Raw genomic sequence first — 24,569 nt, 5'->3', positions numbered from 1 at the left:
TCGGTCACACCCTCTCACATATTCCCGCACATCTTCCCTGACCTTGGGCCACCAGAATTCCCTGGTAACCAGCCACATGGTTTTGTGTTGCCCAAAATGCCCTGCTGTGGGGCTATCGTGCAGTTGCTTGAGTACCTTTTCCCTCAATTCCCCTTCAGGTATGTATAACGCTCCCTTGTAGTACAACGCCCCACACACCCAGCGGTCCTCGGGAATGACATGGGTCTCTTCGGGTGCACCCTCTCCCTCCAAATATTCAGGTTTGCGTGAGAGAGCGTCCGCCCTAACGTTCTCCGGGCCTGGTACGTAACAAATCTCAAAGTTAAATTTGGAGAACTCCTGGGCCCATCTCAACTGCCGTTGGTTGAGCACTCGCGCAGTTCTCCAATACTCTAGATTCTTATGGTCCGTGCACACTTGCACCTTCTGTTGTGCACCAATTAGCAGGTGCCTCCATCTCCGGAAGGCCTCATGAATCGCAAGAAGTTCCCGGTCGTACACCGTGTAGTTCCTCTCAGATTTGTTCAGCTTTCGCGAAAAGAAGGCACACGGTCGCCACTCTGACCCCTCCTTCCCTGGCTGCAGAAGAAGCACCGCCCCTATGGCTCTGTCAGAAGCGTCTGTTTCGACCCTCAGCTTTTTTTGTAAATCCACATGTAGAAGTTGTTCATCCGAGGCGAAGGCCCTTTTCAGTTCCTCAAACGCTCGCTCCGCCTCCCCCGTCCAAACAAACTTCTTTTTACTGCTGAGACAGTCCGTGATGGGCGCCGTCAGGTGGGCGAAGTTTCGGATGAACTTACGATAAAAGTTTCCAAACCCTAGGAACCTCTGCACATCCTTCTTGGTCTTGGGTGTTTTCCATTCCAGCACCGCTTGAACCTTGCCGGGGTCCATGGCCAACCCCTTGTCTGACAAGCGGTACCCCAGGAATTCCACCTCCTTGGTATGAAACTGACACTTCTCCAGTTTCACCCACAGTCTGTTGGCTTGCAGCCTGCTCAACACTTCTCTGACGTCTCTCACATGTTGCTCCTCATTCTCCGAATACACCAACACGTCATCTAAGAAGGCCACGCAATTCTTGTAGAGCAAAGGCCCCAGTACGTGGTTCATGAAGGCTTGAAAACACGCGGAGCCTGTTTGTAATCCAAAAGGCATAACGAGGTATTCAAATGCCCCCAAAGGGGTGAACATGGTGGTCTTCCATTCATCCCCTTTCCTTATACGTATCAGGTTGTACGCCCCCCTTAGGTCCAGCTTTGTAAAAATCTTTCCTTTTCGCACCCTGGTCAAAATATCATCAATCCTGGGCATAGGAAAAGCCGCCGGCTCTGTCACTGCATTTAGGCGCCGAAAGTCACATACCAGCCTCGGCTTGTCCGTGTTTTTTTTATCCACAAAAAACACTGGGCTACCCCCCGCTGCCTTGGACTCTCTGATGAAGCCTCTCTTCAGGTTCTTGTCAATGAACGCTCGCAACTCCTGCATTTCCCTGTCTGACATGGCATACAACTTGCCTACAGGAAGCTGTGCTCCAGGGAGTAAATTGATCTGGCAATCAAAGGGCCTATGCGGGGGTAGTTGGTCAGCTTCCTTCTCGCTGAACACGTCGCTGAGATCAGCATACTGTGGTGGCACCTTCCCCTTCTCCATTACTTCAGTCCCTGCTAGGGTGGCTTGGGCCCCTGCTGACCCCTTTTCCCCCCTGCAGTGTTCTAAGCAATGTGCTGAACCGAAGGAAACCACTCTTTGATGCCAGCCCACCAGCGGATCATGTAAGGCTAGCCAGCTCATTCCCAAAATAATGGGAGCGCCTCCCAAGGTGGCCACATTAAACGCTATCAGTTCTGTGTGCCTTGCCACCCTCATTATCATTGGGACGGTCTGCAAGCTGACTCCTCCTCCCAACAGTTCCCTGCCATCGATCGTGGTCACCTGCAGGGGGTTGCTTAAAGGGATAGTCTGTATCTGATGTTCAGCAGCAAACTCCTTGCTCATAAAATTGCAGGAGCTGCCTGAGTCCAACAGCGCCTTTATTTTTAGGGGGTGTCCATTTTGCAGCTCTAGCAACACTTCAATCACTAGAGCAGGTCGAGGAGCTTCTGGCACGGGCACTTTCACTGCTCTTTGGCCTGGCTGCAGTGCCCTGACTCTGGCAACCAGGCGTTGGCTTTTACCTGCTCCGTTTCTCCCTGCTCTTCCCCCTCAACTGCTCCCACCATCCCTTGCCATTCCTTCCTCTGGGGGCAGACTCTGGCAAAGTGGCCTGGCTGTTGGCAGAGATAGCATTTCCGGGCTCCCTTTCCCTCCTTCTTCGCCCCCTCACTGGGCTTTGAAACTGCGCGCGCGCGGGCTGTTCCGATTTCCATCGGCTCTGCCGGCGGGAAAGCTGGCTCAGGAATGTCTGGAATGCGTAACTCCTTCCAACGTTCCCCTCTCCCTTCCCGCCTCTCCAAGGCTCTTGCCTCCTGGCGCGCTCCAATGGTCAGCGCAGATTTGGTCAGCTGATCCATAGACACCGCCCTGGGGCTCCTGGCCAGCTCGTCCTTCACAGCTGAAGAAAGACCTTCTTCAAATAGCATCTGAATTGGTGCTGCCGATAAATCCCACCCCAATCTGTGAATCAGCATGGTAAATTCAGTCCAGTACTCACGGACAGATCTGCTTCCCTGCTTGCAAGCCATTAGCTGTCTGCGCACCACCCCTTCCTCAATATCGCTGGAAAACATGATATCCATTGCACGAAAGAATTTCATAGTGTCCTTTAGGATATCGTTGTGCGTTGCCATCAGGGGTCGAACCCAGTCCCACGCCCCCTTCTCAAGATGCCCAATTACGAAAGCAACTCGCGATTCCTCATCAGGGAACTCATCAAACTGCACATTCAGGTCATATTGCATCTCAGTCCTAAAGGCATGGTAATCCTTGGGGTCCCCCCCAAACTTCTGCACCAATCCTGGTACCTTTCTGGGGAACTGAGTGGTTCTCCCCTTTTTGTCAGCATCCTGAGCCCTTCTCTCCTCGAGCCTCGCCGTCTGCAGCGCAAGTTGGACCTCCAACGCTCGGTATCTTTCTTCCAAGCTTGGACCAGCTCCACCCCCTCCTCCTCCGGCTCCGTCTCCGGCTGGGTCGCTCATGATGCTTTCTCCTGCACAGGCAGCGTACAGAGACTGTCAGACTGCTGTCAGGGGATGATTAGCTGCTTGTGCTTAAAATAGTGCCCCTTCAGAGTTTGTGCGGCCCCACAAACCTCTGTGTGTGACAGAGCTCCTCAGACATGTCTGCTCTAGTCACTAGTAGAGTCTGACAGTGGCTGCCTGCGGAAGCGCTTCCAGCAAAGAAGTTCCTTAACGGAAACGCGTCTCCTGGACTCACGACGTGGCAGCTTCCGGTGAAGCAAGGGTCTCCCTGCCGTTGCTTCTGACACCTCCCCGCTATTTTCGCTGGAAGTGTCTCTCACCCCTTTCTCTCCCCTGCTGTTTCCTGCCTGGGCTGCTGCGTCTCTCTCAGCATTACTGAGATCCTCCTCCAGAGACCCCTCGCTCCCCCTCCTTGTCCCTGCTTTAGCTGCTGACTCTCTCCCAGTCTTTGGGAGCCCTACCACCTCCCTTTCCTCTGATGTCAGTTCCCTGACATATACCTAGCCCCCAGGTGAGAGTCTGTTATTACAGAGAGAATCCTACCCCCCCCCCGCTGCCTCCAGTGAGAAACAAGGGGAAGTACTTGGTATGAATGTTTTCCATGGGCATTAGGCGGTCACATGGGTTAATATCTGCACCAAAGTCCAAGGCAAGAAATACTCAAACTCAGTGAGTAAGCAGCTACTTCCTGTGCTCCTTCAGTCCATTAGGTGCACCTTTCTCTAGCTAATTCCAGCTTGCTCTAACTGTAGACCTTAGTTTTTCTATGTATGTTCCAGTTGTCCTGTGGAGAAATCTTCGCCTGAACTAGGGTTGCCATACACCTGGAATTTCCCAGACATTTCCCAAAAAGAGCTCAATAAGTTTTTGTCCTGAATTTACTTCTAGAAATATGGTGACCCTACTTGAACGCAATCCATTTTTCATGGTTAAAGCTGTGCAGGTTGGAGCACAGTCACAGTGTCATGAAATAAGGCAAATACACCCATTGTAAACTTTCTATTTTCTCAAGTTATTCTAGCATATTGAAGTGTGAACATTGTTAACTTATAACTGAAAGATAATGAGATGCATGAGCCTGGGAAAAATGCATTGCCATCAGGGGCTTTAACTGAGCTCTTGCAAGTAAATGTGCAGCTTCCAATACCTGCTTTTGTGGTTACGCTATTGTGTGTAGCTTTGAAATGTGGTTAAATTAACCCATGCAAAATTTTACACCAGCAGGGGATGCTACCATTATGTTTTGCACTTGGTTTGACAAATGCTGTTTCATAAGTTTGCTGTTACAAATAATTATGTTTTCATGCAGCTTTAATAAAAAAGGGTTTTGAGCTGATTAGCTTGAAAATGATTATATATTTTTTCTCTCTGAAAATGTAATAAAAAACCATTTTTGAGCCATCATGATGTAAGTGGTATTTTTCACAATAATTATAGTAATTTGGTTGTTGCTGTATCTGGAATTAGAAATTAGTAGTTACAGCATTTCTAACAGAGAATGAATTATTCTGTTGTAGCTTTCACATTGAATTGACTTTTTCAGCCAACCTGCTGATTTTCACCTCCAGTATTAATTCATCTCTTCCTATTATATTGTTTAAGGACTTTTTTTAAAAATATAGTTAAAATGAAGGTTATGGTCCTCCAATATTTATTCTTGGCATATCTAAATCACAGTAATAATGCAGTAATTAAATTGATGCTGGTGAATTATAAGCATGTTTAAAGGAAGTTCTGAAGCTCTAATTAATTTGCATATAAAATGTAACCCTATTAAATTAAAAAATATTATTTGGCAGTTAAGTATGCTAATTACTTGTTCACCCAAAATAGTTAGAATATGTTGTGGTTAGAGCATCCTTAATTATGCCATGTAGGGTAAGCTTGTTTTTTTACTGTTAGTGTTTTTCATTATCTGTTCATGTTTCCTAAGGCTGCAGTTGAAACCACATTTACTTGAGAATAAGCCTTGTTGAATTCAATAGGACTTGATTTTGAATTATTGAAGCCTAAGTGTGTAGGATATGAGGTTTATGAAAATACCCTTTAATTCTCTACCTTGGGAAGGATTTACTCTGGCTCTCATATGTTGTGAATTTGCTGTCGTATTGCTTTGCTTACTACCGTATTTTTCGCACTATAGGACGCACTTTTTCCCCTCCAAAAATGAAGGGGAAATGTGTGTGCGTCCTATGGGGCGAATACAGGCTTCAGGAAGCTCTGCGCAACCCTCAGGAGCCCGGCGCTTTTAAGCAGAGCGCCTGGCGCTTCGGGAAGACACCCGCAGCCTAGGGAGCCCTGTGGGAGTTCCCGCAGGGCTCCCTAGGCCACGGATAGCAGCCTGCTTCCCGGGGCGCAGGGCGCGCTGAAAGCAGAGCGCCCCGCACTTCGTGCAGATGTCGGGCAGCCCCACAAGCTCGGGGGACAGCGGGGAGGCGCAGCGCTGCCATCCCGCTATTCCTCGATCTGGTTTGGAGGCTGGCGCTGGGGGGAAGAGCGCCTCTCCCCAGCGCCAGCCCCACAAGCTGGGGGACAGCGGGGAGGTGCAGCACCGCCATCCCGCTGTTCCCCGACCTGGTTTTGGGGGGGAAATAAAGGGAATTCCCCCCTTTATTTCCCCCCAAAAAACTAGGTGCGTCCAATGGGCCGCTGCATCCTATGGGACGAAAAATACAGTAATTTCTCTGTGTCACTTAAATGATCTGTATTAGGTATTTTGTTTTAAGATTTTCACAGCTTTGAGGCATTGGTGGTTTAAAAGCAATATATAAATAAATGTGAATAATGTATCATAACAGTATCTTAGTTGTGCAGGCAATTAACAGACTCTCAAGTCCTATTAGTCTTTCTGGAATGTACATGTATTAATCCCCAGATGTCCGTTTGGGAAACCAGTGAAGAAATTTATTGCAATATCAGTCAAGGCAGTCAAGGAGATGCAAAATAGTAAATACCTCGGGTTACATACGCTTCAGGTTACAGACACTTCAGGTTACAGACTCCGCTAACCCAGAAATAGTGCTTCACGACGGGGTGAGCTCCCGTTGCTCGGTCCTGCCAACCTAGCAGTTCGAAAGCACGTCAAAATGCAAGTAGATAAATAGGTACCTCTCTGGCGGGAAGGTAAACGGCATTTCCGTGCGCTGCTCTGGTTCGCAAGAAGCGGCTTAGTCATGCTGGCCACACAACCCGGAAGCTGTATGCCGGCTCCCTTGGCCAATAAAGTGAGATGAGCGCCACAGCCCCAGAGTCGGCCACGACTGGACCTAATGGTCAGGGGTCCCTTTACCTTTACCTTTAAGGGCTCCCCTACGCAAAGCGTTTCAAACATTCAATGGCTCAAAAACTTTGCAGCTGGGGGAAAAAGGAATTCTGGTGCCAGTCCAAAAGACCTTGACTCAGGGCTGGATTTAGGTTTGATGTGGCCAGTGGCGTAGCGTGGGGGGTGCAGGGGGGGCCAGCCGCACCGGGCGCAGCATCTGGGGGGGCACACTCGCACTCTCAGCTCTCTGCCCCTACCTGGCTCACTCACTCTCTCTCACTGCAGTGCTGGCTGTGCGAATCTGATCCGAGCCGCCGGGTCGCCGCCCACTGTGGGGGGGGGGTGCCAGGCGTGCGGTGCGGAGAGAGAGCGAGGGACTATCTGGGGTGGGACAGTGCAGTGGCCGCCCAGCACAGCGCTGAGAGAACCACACCAGACCAGACCAGGCAGCAGCAAGAAGAAGCTGGCAGCGGCGGCAGGTTAGGGGTTAGGGGGCGCAAATTACTTGCCTTGCCCCGGGTGCTGACAACCCACGCTACGACACTGGATGTGGCCCTAAGCTACTGAAGGATATGGGGCCCTTTATATGTCCAGCTGTCCTTTGTCAACAACAAATTGTCGCTGTTTCTTGAGTTGAATATATGCTGCATGGTAATTTATGGACGTCATAGGTATCTCAAGCCATTTGCACATAACAAAATATGTATTTTATCAAAGTACAGAGGTACCTCAGGTTACATACGCTTCAGGTTACAGACTCCACTAACCCAGAAATAGTGCTTCAGGTTAAGAACTTTGCTTCAGGATGAGAACAGAAATCAGGCTCCAGAGGCGCGGCAGCAGCAGGAGGCCCCATTAGCTAAAGTGGTGCTTCAGGTTAAGAACAGTTTCAGGTTAAGAACGGACCTCCGGAATGAATTAAGTTCTTAACCTGAGGTACTACTGTACTCTTGAATGACCAAATCTTCACTATTTCTCTATATCCTTCACATTATGCCAAACTAAATGTGAAAGTACACTCAAATGCATGAAAAGGAGTGAGTTAGGCCCCATCCCCTTTTTAAAAAGAAATTCAAATTTGGGAAAGCAGAAAAGAGCCAAACATGTAACAGGAAAAGAAGAACCTCAGCCGTAAGTAGTTTTAAGGATGGATATAATAGAAGAATTGATTATACCATTTTGAATATACCAAGGGCAGCAGAGAAATAAAGAAAGCAAGATGGAACAAGGAGAATAGCAAATAGATTTGTATTTTGTTCAGTGCTTAAAGCAACAGGAACTTTTTAATGCAAAAGTGTTGCGTCACAAAAGTCTTTAGAAAATTGGTAACATTGCTCTCAAAGCAGCAGTTTCAGCATCTAATGAGGGATACTAAAAATTTTAAGGTACAGTGGTGCCTCGCAAGACGAAATTAATCCGTTCTGCGAGTCTCTTCATCTTGTGGTTTTTTCGTCTTGCGAAGCACGGCTATTAGCGGCTTAGCGGCTATTAACGGCTTAGCGGCTTTAAGAAAAAGGAAACAAACTCGCAAGAACTCGCAAGACGTTTCGTCTTGCGAAGCAAGCCCATAGGGAAATTCGTCTTGCGGAACGACTCAAAAAACGGAAAACTCTTTCGTCTTGCGAGGCATTCGTCTTGCGAGGCATTCGTCTTGCGAGGCATTCGTCCTGCGAGGTACCACTGTACTATTACCTTGCCTCAAACTGGGGAGGCAGTCCTCCTCCATATGTTGTTGGGCTTGCAACTCCCATCATCCTTAGCCATGGGCCATGCTGGCTGAGGCTGATGGGAGTTGGAGTCCAGCAGCGTCTGGAGGGTCGTGGGGTCCCCCTTCCTGCTGTCCAAAACTGAATAAATGTATAGCACAGAATATAAAAACTCAGAACACAAGCTTGCAAGAGAAATTACTTAGTGTGGCTTTCCATTTCATTATTGATCCCATTATTAATCTCTTAATTTTCTTCTTTTTATTCTCTCTTCACTTCTCACCTCCATCCAGCTGATGAAACCAGTGTAACAAGTCAAAAAGAAGAAACACCAGATATGGATAGTGAGGTAAATATCACAAAGAATTCATTAGACTGAAAACAAAACGATTGAACAGAAGGTGACTTTAGAAATCACATGACATGGTGTAAGTGATGTCTCACAGCGTTTGGAAATGAATGATGGAAAGGCACATTTTTTAAAAGTGTGATGTTAACAATATACAAACATATAAAATTCTCAGAAACTATTATTCATTCATTCATTCAGTTTATACACCACCCTATACCTGGAGGTCTCAGGGCAGTTCACATGCAATTAACTGACAATATACACTAAGTACAATCAAAACATGGTCACTTTTGAGTCCATTTGCACTTCAGAAGAGTGAACTAGTTGCATGGTTATCTTCCTCACTGATATAGGTGGGACATAAATGTAAGTCTAGTTTGTGCCCACTTTTAGCTCTGTGATTCAGAAAGAGAAGCATATTTTCCATGATAATGTGCAGAGTAAGGCACCCAGCTGCCCGAGTCTCCCAAGATCCTTGGCCCCTTAAAAAGACTAAAGTAGACCAAAAACCAGTGAAGATAGCTTGAGAAACCTGGGGGAGACCAGGGCAGGCAGGGTGTGGCTAATATGAGGGGAAAGTCTTTCTCTGTCAGGCAAACACAGGGTTGGAGCAGACTTGAAGAGGAATGGCGTGGAGCTAGGGATGAGGTTTGTTGAAAGTTGAAAGTCTTCAACAGATGTCCAAAAGACAGCAGAAATTGTTCCTGTCTTATATATGTAATAGGACAGAGTTCTAAAGGTAGCATCACTACACTAAAGTCCAGGTTCCTACAGTACGCGGAATGCACCCACAGATAGGGTGGTACCTGCAAGATGCCCTCTCCTGCAAAGTACAGTGATCAGTTGGGTGTATAAGGGATGAGACAGTCTTTTAGGTGTCCTGGTCACAAGCCATATAGGGCTTTATGCACCAGCCCCAGTAGCTAATTTGCAGCCAGTGCAATTCTTTTAGCTCTTGTGTAATATGGTGATATTCTTCTGCAGGGAGCCACTGCATTTTACACTAGTTACAGCTTCCAGGGCAGTCTCAAGGGCAGCCCCACATAGAGAACATTGCAGCAGTCCAGTCTGTAAGCCTCTCCTCAGCTAATCCCAATAACAACCTGAGGTAGATTAAGCTGAGAGGCAGTGACTGGCCCAAGGTCACCCAGTGAGCTTCACGGCCAAGTGGGGATTTGAACCCCCGTCTCCCATATCCTGGTATTCACACATAGGATAATACTTCAAGCATCTGATGAAGTGGACTGTATTGTTATGAAAGCTTGTTTCATAATAATAATTATCATAACGATAATTATGGAATAATATTTTTAAAAAATTATTATTATTTATACCCCACCCTCCCCGGCCAGAGCCAGGCTCAGGCCGGCTAACACTAGTAAAATTATAATTATACAATTATAACAAAGCAAATTATAATAAAGCAAAACATAATAGGGGAAAACAGCAACAACAAAACAATTTAAAATACAGGTTAAAATGCAATTTAAAATGCAGCCTCATTTTAAAAGTAGCCCATGGATCAAAATTGTAAGGGGAGGGAAAACATAAGGGTCAGACTGAGACCAAACCAAAGGCCAGGCAGAACAGCTCTGTCTTGCAGGCCCTGCAGGGCTTTAAAGGTCAAAACCAGCACCTTAAACCTGACCCTGTACTCCACCAGGAGCCAGTGCAGTTTGAAAAGCACTGGTTGAATGTGATCCCGCGGCAAGGACCCCGTAAGGAGCCTCACCGTGGCATTCTGCACCCGCTGGAGTTTCTGGGTCATAATGAATGAATGAATGAATTTACTTTATTATGGTCACAGATCAGCATAAGCAAAGCATCTAAATAAATAGCATAACAGTATCTCTAAGCAGATAATTATTAAATTAATTGGGAACAAGAGCCAAACATAGATTAAAACATATACATAGAATTATTGATTAAGCATAGATAATGGATGAATAAAAACCGATAAGGAAAATTTAAAGGAGATCAGTTAAAAAAGAGCAGCTGTATGGGGTGGGGCTTCAAAAGTTTCATAATGACTTTGTTAGTCTTTAAGGTGCCATAAGACTCTTCATTGTTTTTGCTGCAAGAGACTAACATGGCTGTCCCTCTGGAAATTATTTAAAACATTGATACTGATTATTTCACTATAGAGATGTACACATAGTGTTTAACAAAACATTTCGTATTCTTTTATTTGTATTTCTTCAGAGAGGTAGCAAAATTGGGAGCTTCTTTTCTCAAGCTTCACATGCTAGTGCAAATGCTAGTAAAAGAGAAAGCATTCTTCGTACAACGTCAGAGGTGAGGCCCATTGAAATTAATACTTTACAGCCTTAGTTATTCATATCTTGATACTTTATTTTTAAAATGTTCTCTCTGCTGCTAGACGTCAAAATTTAAGTCATTATCACTAGTTCAGAATATGGGAGACTTCAGTACTGGTGGTAGCTCAGACTAGAATGGTACAGAATGGCTGTGATGGTGCTTGGAATCTAGAGCTAAATGGCTGAAAATTCTGCATCTTAACTTCTCCCAGTTCTGCTTACCTTAGAAGTAACAAAACCAGCTTACTTAAATCACTCCCATTTTGATCACAAATTGATACACAACAGTTGGTGATACAATACTTTAGTTTGTTCATTGTTGTGTTTCAGCAAAAGAAGGAAAATTTATATAACCCAAATTACAGCACTAGGAGAAATCAGTCAACTGTGGGCTGAGTGAAATAGGTCAGTCAGGGAAGGGAATGTTGATAGTGAGCCAGTAAGAGTTTCTGTCTCTTCTCTCAGGATCCCACCACAGGTAAGTTTGATGTCCCACTCAGGCATTGCAGTTTGGAGTGTTCTCCAAGAGTTGGGTCTTATTGCGTAGCCTCTGGCAGTGGACCTTCTCTTGGCATCAGGTTAATATCAGGCAATATGATCCCTAAGGCTTCTCTGTTCTGGCACCAGGCCTCATGCGCTTCAGACAGGTCTCACTATTCTTCACCCTCTCTACTTTTCCCCTCTCTTTTCTGAGTCAGCTTGTCTCTCTTGCCCCTTTTTTTTGCAACCAGCTGTCTTCAGGGGAGTAGGAAGGGCGGGCTGTGCGGTGGATCGCCCCAGGTGTCATCCCTGAGGGGGTGTGACAAAATCCTCCCAGGTGCGATCGCCGCTGTGCCGAATCCCCCCCCCACATGCAGTCGCCCCGCCCCCTGGGCAGATCGCCCCCACCCCCAGGTGCCCAAGCGGCTAGCTCCGCCGCTGGCTGTCTTAAGTCTTCTGTCTCCTTCATCCCTCCACACCAATTCCCAGCATTCTCTTGTGTTTGGAGCAACATATTGCTTTGCATTTAGATTTTGTATATAATACTAATAATAATAATAATAATAAATTTTATTTATACCCCGCCCTCCCCAACCAAGATTAAAATACAACTTAAAAAACAATATTAAAATTCAAATTAAAACATTAAGATGCAGCCTCTTCACAGGAGGAGAAAGGAAAAAAGAAAGAGGGGGAGGGAATCAAATTGATTCTAAGCCAAAGGCCAGGCGGAACAAATCTGTCTTACAGGCCATGCGGAAAGAAATCAGATTCCGTAGGGCCCTGGTCTCATGAGACAGAGCGTTCCATCAGGCCGGAGCCAGTGTTGAAAAGGCCCTGGCTCTGGTTGAGGCTAATCTAACTTCCTTAGGGCCCGGGATCTCTAGGGTGTTGCTATTTATGGACCTTAAGGTCCTCCGTGGGGCATACCGGGAGAGGCGGTCCCGTAGGTACGAGGGTCCTAGGCTGTGAAGGGTTTTAAAGGTCAAAATCTGACCCTGTACTCCACCGGGAGCCAGTGCAGCTGGAAAAGCACTGGGTGAATATGCTTCCATGGCAGGGACCCCGTGAGGAGCCTCGCTGCAGCATTCTGCACCCGCTGGAGTTTCTGGGACAGCTTCAAGGGCAGCCCCACGTAGAGCGAATTACAGTAGTCAAGCCTGGAGGTGACCGTCACATGGAGCCCTTCAAAGGCTACTTCCTCTTTTTCAAGAAACTAGCCTTTTCTACACATCTTCTTTATGTAATTTTTTGTCCTCGTCTTGCTTTTCAGTTTCTCCATTTCAGAAAGGTTTCCCCTCCCCCCTCTGTGCACCTTTTCGGTTGCTCCCATTTACAGATAAAAGGTTGGTCTCGCGCATTCACAAAAGTACCAAGTGCACTATTTGGGTGAGCTTCAACTGTGCTCTCTCCGTACCAGCAGGCTTGATATGTGACTAGACTATCGTGTCTTTTTCATATCCGCTGATATTATCTTGGGTATTGTACATAATTTGAAATTTGTTCCATTGGGTTCAGCTGAATTCAGGGCCCATGTTTTATAGTATTTTGACTGAACTTGATTTGTTTCTGAAATTTGCCTTGAACATATGGGGAGATAATCAGATTAAACTCTGGAAGGTACTGGCTTGGTTTCAAATGTGGTGCCAGTTCATCGCTGCAACCGTGTTTGGCATCTTTTCTTATTTAGTGCTAGGATTTGTATTCATCGTAACTTAATTCTCCTTTCTATCGCCATTTAATTTTAAGTGATGATTTCCTGCCTATCTTTTCAATTTATGTAGCATTAATATAAGTGATCTAACCAGATGTAATGGTTTCACATTTAATATTCAAACAGATATTGTACACTTCAAAGTTACTGCATAAATCTCTCCTTTAACACCATGCCATGCTTCTGAAGTGGTTAACATGACTCTTATTTGTGACCAAAGCAGATATTTTCCCCTTTTCTAGATCCATTTTTCAACTGATTTTCTGTGAGATGATTTTGCCAAAAATGCAGATAGATTGCTATTTTGTAATGATATTACTCCCTGTAAGTTATATTTAGGGTTCAGTCTTATACTGAAGATCTGTTTGCTGATAGGCTGTAGGGTTAGACAGAAGCCCTGGCCAACCAGCAGGATGCCTGATACACTGTTATCATGACAGGTACATTGGTGGAACACCTGTGATTGACAAGTGGAACCATCCTATCATGTGGCATGTGAGGAGGAGGCAGCGGTGGAGCTAGCTGCTCGGGTGCCCAGTGCAGCACACACGTCCTGCAGCCGGGGGCGAGGCGAGATGCCCATGGGGGTGGGGTGCACTGTGTGGAGCCTCTCCACCGCCTCCCCCTCAGCTGTGGGGCGGCGGAGGGAGAGGTGGTGGGCAGACACAAGTCCCACGCTGCCTTTTCAGGAGAGACGCGTGGCTCGGGGCACACTGCAGGCCCGGTGGTAATTCCCAGCCCCCGCGGTGTGGTGCCCAGTGCCAGCCGCGTTTCTTTATGTTTGTTGACTGAACTAAAAAGTTTCGTGAGCCCATTTTTTAATACAATATGGTTTTTTAAAAATCTCATAGTTTTGTCATTTTGTCACACACACCCCAGTGATGGCATATGGGACGGCCCGCTCCACCCCCTTCCTCCTGTCAGGATTCATCCTACTTGCATGTAGGACCTCAATAGAGACACATGCCGACTGGCATGTTCTCTCCCTCCTGATCGGTCGTTCGGGAGCTTCAAAAGCTTTCTCCAGCCCAAACATCACAGTGGCTGATACTAAGAGGCATCAGCATGCTTAAGGATCCGCAGAGTGTTAGCAGATTGAGTAACAGGCTCAGCAACGCAGCATTTTGGCTAAACTACTTTATTTACATATAATACACCTGGAGCATTCTGACTCCGCTCCTTCCTCTTTCTCACCAGACAGCAAAGAGAAAGAACAAAGGACAATACAGTAGTCCCACATCATGGAGCACAGTATTCCAAACATCCTGTCTCCATCACTTCCCACACTGTGGAATGAAAACATACCCTGTCATGTGATAGAAAACAATCCCATGAGTGCAAGCACAGAGCAAGAATCCTAACACCTCCACCTCCTCTGAAATTACCTCTTTCAAACTGCCTTTCTCTTCACAGTGAGAAAAAACACAGGAATTTTTTCCTCTTGGGAAGGGAGGGGAAGCACATTGAATGGATGATTTTGAAAAGTAAAACAGATGTCATAGAGAGGACTAACTTACTCCACACTCACCATTTCTCATCCTCATCCTAGCCTCAAGTAGCAATCAGAGAAAAGTTACACTCAAACTCTGAATAATGGGTTGTTCACATCAAATTTTCTGCATTTATCATGGCAGTAAGTGTTTAAACAAAACCAGTACAGTGGTACCTCAGGTTACAGACGCTTCAGGTTACAGACTCTGCTAACCCAGAAATAGTGCTTCAGGTTAAGAACTTTGCTTCAGGATGAGAACAGAAATCGTGCTCCAGTGGCGCAGCAGCAGTGGGAGGCCCCATTAGCTAAAGTGGTGCTTCAGGTTAAGAACAGTTTCAGGTTAAGAACGGACCTCTGGAACGAATTACCGTAAGTGCTTAACCCAAGGTACCACTGTATTGTACTAGTGTATAAAACTGTACTTTTAGAGTTGCTCTTGGGGGGGGGGAGCTATAAGCCATTTTATTTATAATGTTAAAGCTACCATTATAAAAGTGAATTTATAAATATCTTAATTGTTTTTTCATTTCTTCTCACTGTAGAGAGAGGGAGGACTTGCTAGAGTTTCATTAGAACGGGCAGAAACCAGCAGTTTAGAAATCAGCAGAAGCAAGGATTTGAAAACCTCCAAGACACCATCCATTCTGACTGTGGAGACAGAGCCTTTTCGTCCTACATATAAAGGAGAAGTGAATGCTTTTTGTATACAGCTCTTTTGTATTGATGAGAAACATGAAACAAGGCAAGTACCGTAAATAATCTAGATATTTGATTTTAAATGGGAAAAAATGAGAGTACAGTCATACCTCAGGTTGCAAAAGTGATCTGTGTGGGAGGCACGTTCGCAACACGCAGCATTCGCAACCCGCAGCACTGGGTTACTTCCGGGTTCCAGCGCTTCTGCGCATACGTGAGCTTCGAAACCCAGAAGTAACCTGTTCCGGTACTTCCGGGTTCAGCGCAGACCGCAACCCGCAGCGTTCACAACCCGAGGTATGACTGTATATTTTATATTTTTGTTTTCTTTAGTGTTTACTGACTTTTATTTATTTAAAATGTATAAGATTAAACTTCCCAATCAGTCAAACCAACCAACAAAAAGCATGGTGTTTTAAATGGAATCCCAACCCGTAATCCAGCAGCTGCATTTTGAACCAGTTGAAGTTTCCAGGTCATCTTCAAGGACAGCCCCTTAGGAATTGAGGTTGCCACCAGCCTGTCAGCACTTGAGTCGTCATTGAGGCAGAGGGAGCCGTTCTCTTCCTTGCCTGCCCCTATCCATGGTCCTGTTCAAAGCACTAATAGCTATGAGGCGGTTCCTTCAGCCTTCTCTTCAAGTGTTCTGTCCTCTCCCAATGCCTATGTCTCAGCATCTCCGTTTATCTCTGCATGCTGAGAGAGCAGGCGTGCCCTCCTGCCTTAATTTCTTTCCCATGGAAGCTTCCTGCAAATGCTCATAGAGGTGGTCTGTTTGGTCACTGTGAGAACAGTTTTCAAAATTGGGATCCTGGCCAACAGCACAACCTCACTCCAACTTGAATAAGGCTTATCATCATCTTGATGTATTGTTTTGTGTAGTTAAAGCTGCACAGGTTGGAGAATGCTTTCTAGAGTAGGTAGGAGTATTATAAAATAAATACTGCACAGTGGAAAAGTCAAGATTTTTGTAAAATTATTTGTTTTTATTTGCAGGTCATTAGATTTCATGAATTTTGTTTTCAACCTTTTCCCAGTAAGTATGTACATTTTCAAAGCCTTTGCTTTGCAATTTATGAATGAAAGCAGTTTACCAGACATTGTATTTGCTTGTATTGAGCCTTTTAGGGGAGCAGAGAAATGGCAGGATGATTTTAAGGGCTATTGCAAGGATTTGCTAGTGCACAAGTCAGAGGGATTGCAGTGCAAACCAGCAGAGAATAAACGATATCGATCCTAGGATAATGGGTTTCAGACAGAGCCAAGGGGGTTAAAATGACATTTCCTCCTTCTCTTCCTACCCAGCTTAGCTTCCAGGCATCCAGCTACTAAACTTCAAGGGATTTTTTTCTGGTCTCCAGCCCTTAAACCCTAACACCCATTTCCATTTCCTAAAATTTCTTTTGTGACTGCTATCTCCTAGGAGACCAGAGAATGTCTCTTATTACCTAAAGTATGCCTGTACATACCTGAATGTGCAGAGTCTGATACAGAGGCATTTTTGTGCATGCAAGAATTCCAAGCTTCTGTGGGGGGCTGCTATATTTATTTTTAAATATATGTTCCACTTTTCCCCCCCACCCAATGCAACCAACAAAAACCCATAAATGCAATCAATTTTCATTCACAATATTACAGCTCTCGTGCTTGTAGAATAAAAATGGAAAATATACAAGTGGAGCAGGGTAACAATTTAATAGTTGAGGGTGAATAGTTTCAAGGTTTTCTGGCTCCCTTCAGCTACTTGCCCTTCCATATTTTAAAGCACAATACAAGGAGCATGTGACTCTGGCTCCATCCAGCTGGACAGCACGTCCTCAATGCCCTCTTATACTCCTGTCTCCAGAGTCCTGCCAAAATCAAACACTGCAAAATAAGCCAATGGCCAGTCAGTTCCCCTGGGAAGGTGAGGCTTACTACACTTGAGGTTCACTTGGATTGTGGTGCTTACAGAGACAACAGAGGACTTGAGGAGCTTTCCAAGGTCATGCAGGTGCTTTAGATTCCTGTCAGATTTCCTCTATAAGCCTCAGGCTCTCACAGGGCTGTTGGAAACCTTTAGACTCCCAACTCCCATCAGCCCCAGCCAGCATGGCCAGTGGTCAGGGATGATGAGAATTGTAGTCCAGCAATATTTAGAGCAGGAATGGGGAATCTTTTCAGCTTGGCAGGCCAAATCCTTATTTCCCCCATCACTGGCAGACCACTGAGACATGGATGGGGCTGCTCACCTACATCACCAAGACATCAGGTAACAATTTTTTTCTTCCCCCATGTTTTTCCAGTTTCCTCAGGCCATGCTGCAAAGGAGAATCCAAGCAAGGGGGTTCGTTGATATTGCCTCCAAGCTCTGCTTTCACCACAGATTGGCTAGACTCCAGAGTTCCCAGTTGGAAACTCCTGAGTGTAGCCAAACCCAGTGGGGCTTGAAGTCATTGCCAATCAGCCTCACAGGCCAGAGGTTCCCACCCCACTCATCTAGAGAGCCACAGGTTCACCACCACTTTTTAAAATCATCTTTTCTCATTTCCTAATAACATAAATGGAAGTCATATTATCAATTTTTAAAAACAAAACCAGATTCAACATTGTGTAACGGAAATAAAGAATGTAACTTGGATGCTTCCTGCTTCCACATTTTGAATATACCATAGAATTCCAGACACAAGATTAGTGGCAATACAATATGCCTGAATGGCTTGGTGCCCAAATAGTTAGATAAAATACAGAAACAATAACAGCAGAAAACCTCTGTGGCTAGTTACATATTCAGTTACAGATTCTGTGTTCAAGAACAGGTCATAACTGTGGAAAGTGAAAATGAAAAGTATGTAGAAAGTATCTCTATTTACTGTGGACTGAAATATTTATTTTCAAATTCAGCCTTTTCCAAATGAACAGTTTTTTACTATTTCATAAAATGCCTGGTAATTACTAAGGACTATATGTATTACAAAATATTATACTTGTATAAATACACTTAATCTCTGTGGAAAACATGTTCTCATCAGGCTAATGTAATAATAAATAATAATATGTTTTTATTTATACCCTGCCCTTCCCGGTTCAGGAAAACCAGGCTCAAGGTGGCTAACAACACATTTAAAACACTTAATTGATGCTACAAAAAAAAGCATAAAATGCGGTATAAAGCGTACATAACAATAAAATCAAAAATCAATTTAGGGGGGAAATCCATCCAATAAATATTAGATGATCACCAGGGCTAGCTGGCTAAATCAGTCCCACTCGGGCCAGCGAGGAGACCAGGGGAGAACCAGCTGTGGGATCCCAGGGCGGGCAATCTTCACAAAAAGGGGAGGGGGAGGGAAGGGAAGGGAAGGGAAGGGAAGGGAAGGAAGGGGAATAAAAGATCAAGCCAGGTTCAAACTGAAAGCCAGGCGGAATAGTTCTGTCTTACAGGCCCTGTAAATCCTGCAGGGCCCTGGTCTCACTGGACAGAGCATTCCACCAGGTCAGAGCCATCACTGAGAGGGCCCTGGCCCTGGTAGAGGATAATGTAGTATAATGTTCTCCCGAGCAAGCCCCATTGAAATGAATAGGAATTGTGCAAGAGCACAGCCAAGAGCACCATGCATTTTAGTGGGGTTTGCCCGGGAGAATTTCACAGTGAATTGAGCTCTGTAGAGAATAAGGGATTAAGCAGATATTTCATTCCATTTCACTTTTAATTTGTATACTGCCTTTCTATATTACGATACACAAGGCGGTTATGGAACTGTGACTGCTTTCCCGCAGTTACTATTACACTTCTTGTGATTTTATGAAAATGAGGTGAATATATAAATCACATTGAGTCCTTTTTTCATGCATTATGGCTTGGATCCAGAGAACTGCTTGTGCAGCAGGATTCCTCCTGCTACCCCTCCCCATGGCAGTTTACTGCAGCACATCCCATCCCATTCTGGAGGGTCCTTCAAGAGCCTGAGCAAAAAGGAGGAGTTGCAACCCTGCTTCTTTTGATCCCATTCTATATGTTGCATATAATATTGTCTTTCCCTATGTGTATTTCCTTAAACAGCTTACATTTTTTTTCCAGTTTTTGTGGCCTAGTGTAGTCTATTATTTCTTTCAGGACAAAGACTTCTGCATTATCTCGGTTCCACATATGGTGCCTGAATTTTATCTGATCCAGAATTTCGTCCGGGTTATACCCTTTAGCAGCTGCACACTGGATCAAGAGCTCTATGTGTTTCACCGTTCAGGATTACTCAAGTTAGTGGCACATTTTGCTACTACAGAAGATTTTGTGGTATTGCTTGTATATGAGTTGTTGTCACACCATTTTATTTTTACTCCATCAGTTTATTTCTTTTTATAGTCTTTGCTAATCAGTTGCTTTGTTTGTGGGAAACAAATTATCTATAAAAAGTTCTATTGCTAGAACTATACAGACGTATAATTAAAAAAGTTCTATTGCTAGAACTATACAGACGTATAATTTAAAGGGGTTTCTTAAAGGATTTTAATAGTTATTCTGTGGCAAAAGAGTTGGGTACTTTCAACAAGATAAGCATTTACCGGTAAATGAAAAGACAAAAGTGAAAGCATTATAGGCAAGAGTTGGATTGAATATAAAAGAACTAGACCACCTAGTTCGTGTATGAAGATACCGTATTTTTCGCCCTATAGGACACACTTTTCCCCCTCCGAAAATGAAGGGGAAATGTGTGTACGTCCTATGGGGCGAATGCAGGCTTTCGCTGAAGCCTGGAGAGCGAGAGGGGTCGGTGTGCACCGACCCCTCTTGCTCTCCAGGCTTCAGGAAGCTATCCCCCTAGCCCGGCAAGCTCCCAGAGCGATGCCAAAGCTGCGCACAGCTTCGCCATCGCTCTGGGACCCATTCTGGGGGCTGGGATCGGGGGAACCTTGGGCTTCCCCCGCCCCCAGCTGCACAAGCTCCCAGAGCGATGCCGAAGGTGCACGCACCTTCGCCATCGCTCTCCGACTAGTTCTGGGGGCTGTGGTCGGGGGAAGCTCCGGCATCCCCCGCCCGCAGCCTCGCAAGCTCCGAGAGCGATGGCGAACGTGCGCGCACCTTCACCATCGCTCTCCAACCTGCTCTGGGGGCGGGGGGTGGGGGAAGCTCGGGAAGCCAGTGTCAAGCCCTTAATAATTCCTTCCTGATGAGGAAGTAAAACAAAGATCAATGTGATGTTTTTGTACAGTGAGGTTTTAAAAGACATATGAATAAAAAGTGAGTTGCTGAAAATGGATGAAAAGCAAAGCCCACTGAAGGAAGCCTAGAGAGACAGAGAGAGGACTTGTGAAAGTGCAAAGTCAGAGAGATAAAGGGAATGGCTCTAAACGAAATACTGATTAGCAAAGCTTTTGACAAGGAAAAGTCCTCACACAGAATTTAGAGGATGGCAAATTCAACTCTAGGCCTGCTACTTAACAAGAAGGGATGAAAAATAATACATAACAGGGTGTAGGCTGAAATGCTTAATGGATAAAGGTAAAGGTACCCCTGCCCGTAGGGGCCAGTCTTGACAGACTCTAGGGTTGTGCGCTCATCTCACTCTATAGGCCGGGAGCCAGCGCTGTCCGCAGACACTTCTGGGTCACGTGGCCAGCGTGACAAGTTGCATCTGGCGAGCCAGAGCCAAACACGGAAACGCCATTTACCTTCCCGCTGGTAAGCGGTCCCTATTTTTTTTTTTCCATATAATTTTTATTAAAGGTTTTTTCTTATGATCTCAAAACATTCCATTTACACATCACATAGTTCACTTAATGGACCTCCCTCAATTCTCCTGGTAATCATCCGTAATTATTTCTTCATCTACGCATTCCTAATTATTATATCACCTTTAAATAAGTTTTCCTATCTACCTTTTCTTTCTTGCAATATTCCTTAATTTTTTCACAAAGCTTCTTTAAAACATACTAGCGTTATATGATCCTCACATACAGTTTCCAAATACTCCCTAAATTTTCCCCAGTCCTCCAAAAACTTGTGATCTCTTTGAAATCTGATCTTTCCCGTTAACTTGTCCAGTTCCGCATAGTCTGTTAGTTTTGCTCTCCATTCTTCCAAAGTCGGTGTCTCCTCTTGTTTCCATCTCTGGGCCAGTAGGGTTCTCGCTGCCGTTATTGCATATTGAAAAAGTTTTCTATCCCTCTTATTTATTGCATTCTTAGTTACTCCTAGCAAAAAAAATTCTGGTCTCTTTACAAAATTATACTTCAACATTTTCTTTAACTCACCATATATTGTTTCCCAGAACCCCTTTACCTTTCTGCATTCCCACCACATGTGCATAAATGTACCCTCCTTCTCTTTGCACCTCCAACATTTATTACAAGTTTTGTACATCTTTGCAAGCCTAGCCGGTGTCATATACCATCTGTATACCATCTTCATAGTGTTTTCTTTCAACGTGATACATGCCGTGAAGTTCAAATTTTCAATCCATATTTTTTGCCATTCCTCTAATTCTATACTATATCCCAAATCCCTGGCCCAGTGAATCATTACCTCTTTCACCTCTTCGTCCATTGTTTCCCATTCCAATAAAATTTTGTACATTTTAGATATTATCTTATAATCGTTATCAATGATCTCTGTTTGGAATTTCGAATCTTTTTCATTATATCTTCTCTCTTTTGTCTCCTTTTTAAACATTTCACTTATCTGAAGATATTGCAGCCAGTCGTAAACATATTCTTTTACTTGTTCGTATGGTTTTATCCTCCATTTATCCCCTTCTTTCATGACCAAATCACTATACGTTATCCAGTTACACCCCATATTAGTTTTCTTGATAGCTATAGCCTCTACCGGAGAGAACCAATGTGGAACTCCCCTTTCTAATATGTTTTTATATCTGTCCCATACTTCAATTAACGGTTTCCGGAAGATATGGTTTTCAAACGATTTGTGACCCTTTTTCTTCTCTTTCCATAAATGCACGTGCCACCCGAATCTAATATCAAATCCCTCCAAATCCAATAGCTTTGTATCTTTCAATTTTATCCATTCTTTTACCCAGCATAGACATGATGCCTCATAATATAACTTCAAATCTGGCAGGGCAAAACCTCCTCTTTCCTTTGCATCCGTCAACAATTTATATTTGATTCTTGGTTTTTTGCCCTGCCAGATATATCTTGATATCAATCTTTGCCATTCCTTAAAGATCTTCACTCCTCTTAATACTGGGATCATCTGAAACAAGAATATCATCTTTGGCAACACATTCATTTTGATCATTGCTATTCTACCCCAAAAAGATAGTTTTAGCCTTCCCCAACTCTCCAGATCTTTCTTAATTCCATGCCATACCGGTACATAATTATTTTGAATTAGGTCAATATTTTTAGTTGTTATCCATATGCCCAAGTATTTCACCTTCCTAACAATTTCGATACCTATTTGTTGTTGTAATATCTCTCGCATTGTTTGGTCCATATTTTTTGTTAAGATCTTTGTCTTCCCCCTATTTAACATAAAACCGGCCACCTCACCAAATTTTTCAATTTCCTCTATCACCTCAGTTGCATTATCCGTCGGCTCCTCCACCATTATAACCAGATCGTCCGCAAAGGCTCTAACTTTATATTCATTGCGGCCTACTGTCACCCCCTTTATCTTTTTGTTTTCTCTAATTGAATTCAGAAGAATCTCCAGCACCATGATGAACAGCAGTGGCGAGAGCGGGCAGCCCTGTCTTGTACCCTTTGATATTTTAATTTCTTCTGTTGTCACATTATTTACTAACAGTTTTGCCCTTTGATCCATGTATATTGCCCTTATTCCATTAAAGAATTCATTTCCCATCTCCATGTATTCCATATTTTTTAGCATAAAATCCCATGATATATTGTCGAATGCCTTTTCGGCGTCGACAAACATTAACATTGCTCTTCTCTCATTGTTCGCTGTCAGGTACTCCAGGATGTTTATTATGTTTCTCACATTGTCTCTCATCTGTCTTCGTGGAAGGAAGCCTGTCTGGTCTTCGTGGATGATTTCTTGCAAAACCTTTTTTAATCTCTTTGCTATTATTCCTGCGAAGATTTTATAATCGATGTTTAGCAAAGAAATTGGTCTATAATTCTTTACTTGTGTTAAATCCGTACCTTCTTTTGGAATAAAAGTTATATATGCTTCCTTCCAGGTCTCTGGAATCTCCCTCTCTTTTAAGATATTATTCATTGTTTCTTTCAGCGGTGTTATCAAAATTGTTTTCAGTTCTTTGTAGTACCTTGCTGTGAAACCATCTGGTCCTGGGGCCTTCCCGTTTTTCAACTCTGATATAACCATCTTGATTTCCTCTTCGTCTATCGGGGCGTTTAGCTTATCTCTTGCTTCTGTTGGGATCTTTTGCACCTTTTTCTCTTTTAGGTATCTCTCTATTTTCCTTATGTTATTCTTTTCTTTTTTCCTATACAGTTGACTATAAAAGTCCAAGAATCCTTTCCTAATGCCTTTAGGGCTAGTTATCTCTTCGTCCTTTACTCTGATCTTATTTATTGTACTCTGTTCTTTCCTTTTCTTAATCTGCCAGGCCAGCCATTTTCCGGATTTATTCGCAAATTCAAAATCCTTTTGTCTTAATCTTTTAATATTCCATTCCACCTCCTTGTTTATTATCATAGCAAATTGGGTTTGCAAGGTCTTGATACTTTGTCTAACTTTCCTATTATTCGGGTTTTTAATTAACTTTTGCTCATATTCCATAATTTGTTTTAGGATTTCTTTCTTCTCTTTCTCTCTATTCTTCCTTTTAATTGAATTTTGTTGTATATAAAGACCACGCATCACCGCCTTGCTTGCATCCCACACTATACTCATTTTCGTACCCTTATTACAGTTATCCATGAAGTATTCATTCATTTTCTTCTGTGCCTGTTGTACAAATTTTTGATCATCAAAAAGGCTATCATTCATCCTCCATCTAAACATTCTTTCTTCCAGGCCTTTAATCTCCAATTTAATCGGACTATGATCTGAGATTACTCTTGGTTCTATTTCTACCTGGAGGATTCTTAGGCTTAACTCATTTGAGATCCAAATTTGGTCAATTCTCGACATAGATTGATTTGGTTCTGAATGATATGTGAATTGTTTTTCCTGTGGGTGTCTTAATCTCCATATGTCTACTAGATTACAGTTTTTGATCATTTCAAAAAATGATTTAGGTAGCTTCCCTTCTTTTGATCCACTCTCCCTCAACCTATCCATTTCGATTGAAACCACCCCATTCATATCTCCCATCATAATTATTTTTTGATCCACATATTCCATCAATTTTTCCTCCAAGTTTTTATAAAAATCAGCTTTATTCCCATTAGGTGCATAAATTCCAACAATTATTATTTTTTCACCTTGCCAATTAATTTGGACTGCAATAATTCTTCCTTCTTCGTCCTTAAAGATTTG

At 44.0% G+C, this 24,569-nt stretch overlaps 1 protein-coding gene across 5 annotated transcripts in view; it reads left to right on the top strand.

The window, feature by feature from the left end:
* Nucleotides 1-24,569, top strand: part of CFAP61 (cilia and flagella associated protein 61) — a 150,733-nt gene that overhangs the window by 25,540 nt on the left and 100,624 nt on the right. For 4 of the 5 annotated variants that reach the window (XM_082234209.1, XM_082234206.1, XM_082234207.1 and 1 more), the window contains exons 9-13: nt 8,402-8,457; nt 10,663-10,755; nt 15,007-15,206; nt 16,157-16,196; nt 19,257-19,396. In XM_082234209.1, coding sequence (XP_082090335.1) covers nt 8,402-8,457; nt 10,663-10,755; nt 15,007-15,206; nt 16,157-16,196; nt 19,257-19,396 — 529 coding nt within the window. The remainder of the gene's footprint in view (nt 1-8,401; nt 8,458-10,662; nt 10,756-15,006; nt 15,207-16,156; nt 16,197-19,256; nt 19,397-24,569) is intronic. The other variant, XM_082234208.1, reaches the window with a different exon arrangement.

This window comes from Podarcis vaucheri (assembly GCF_965113315.1).
Source record: "Podarcis vaucheri genome assembly, chromosome: 8".
NCBI lineage: Eukaryota > Metazoa > Chordata > Lepidosauria > Squamata > Lacertidae > Podarcis > Podarcis vaucheri.
The sequence above is the reverse complement of the archived record's forward strand: the minus strand, read 5'-3'. Positions and strand labels throughout refer to the sequence as shown.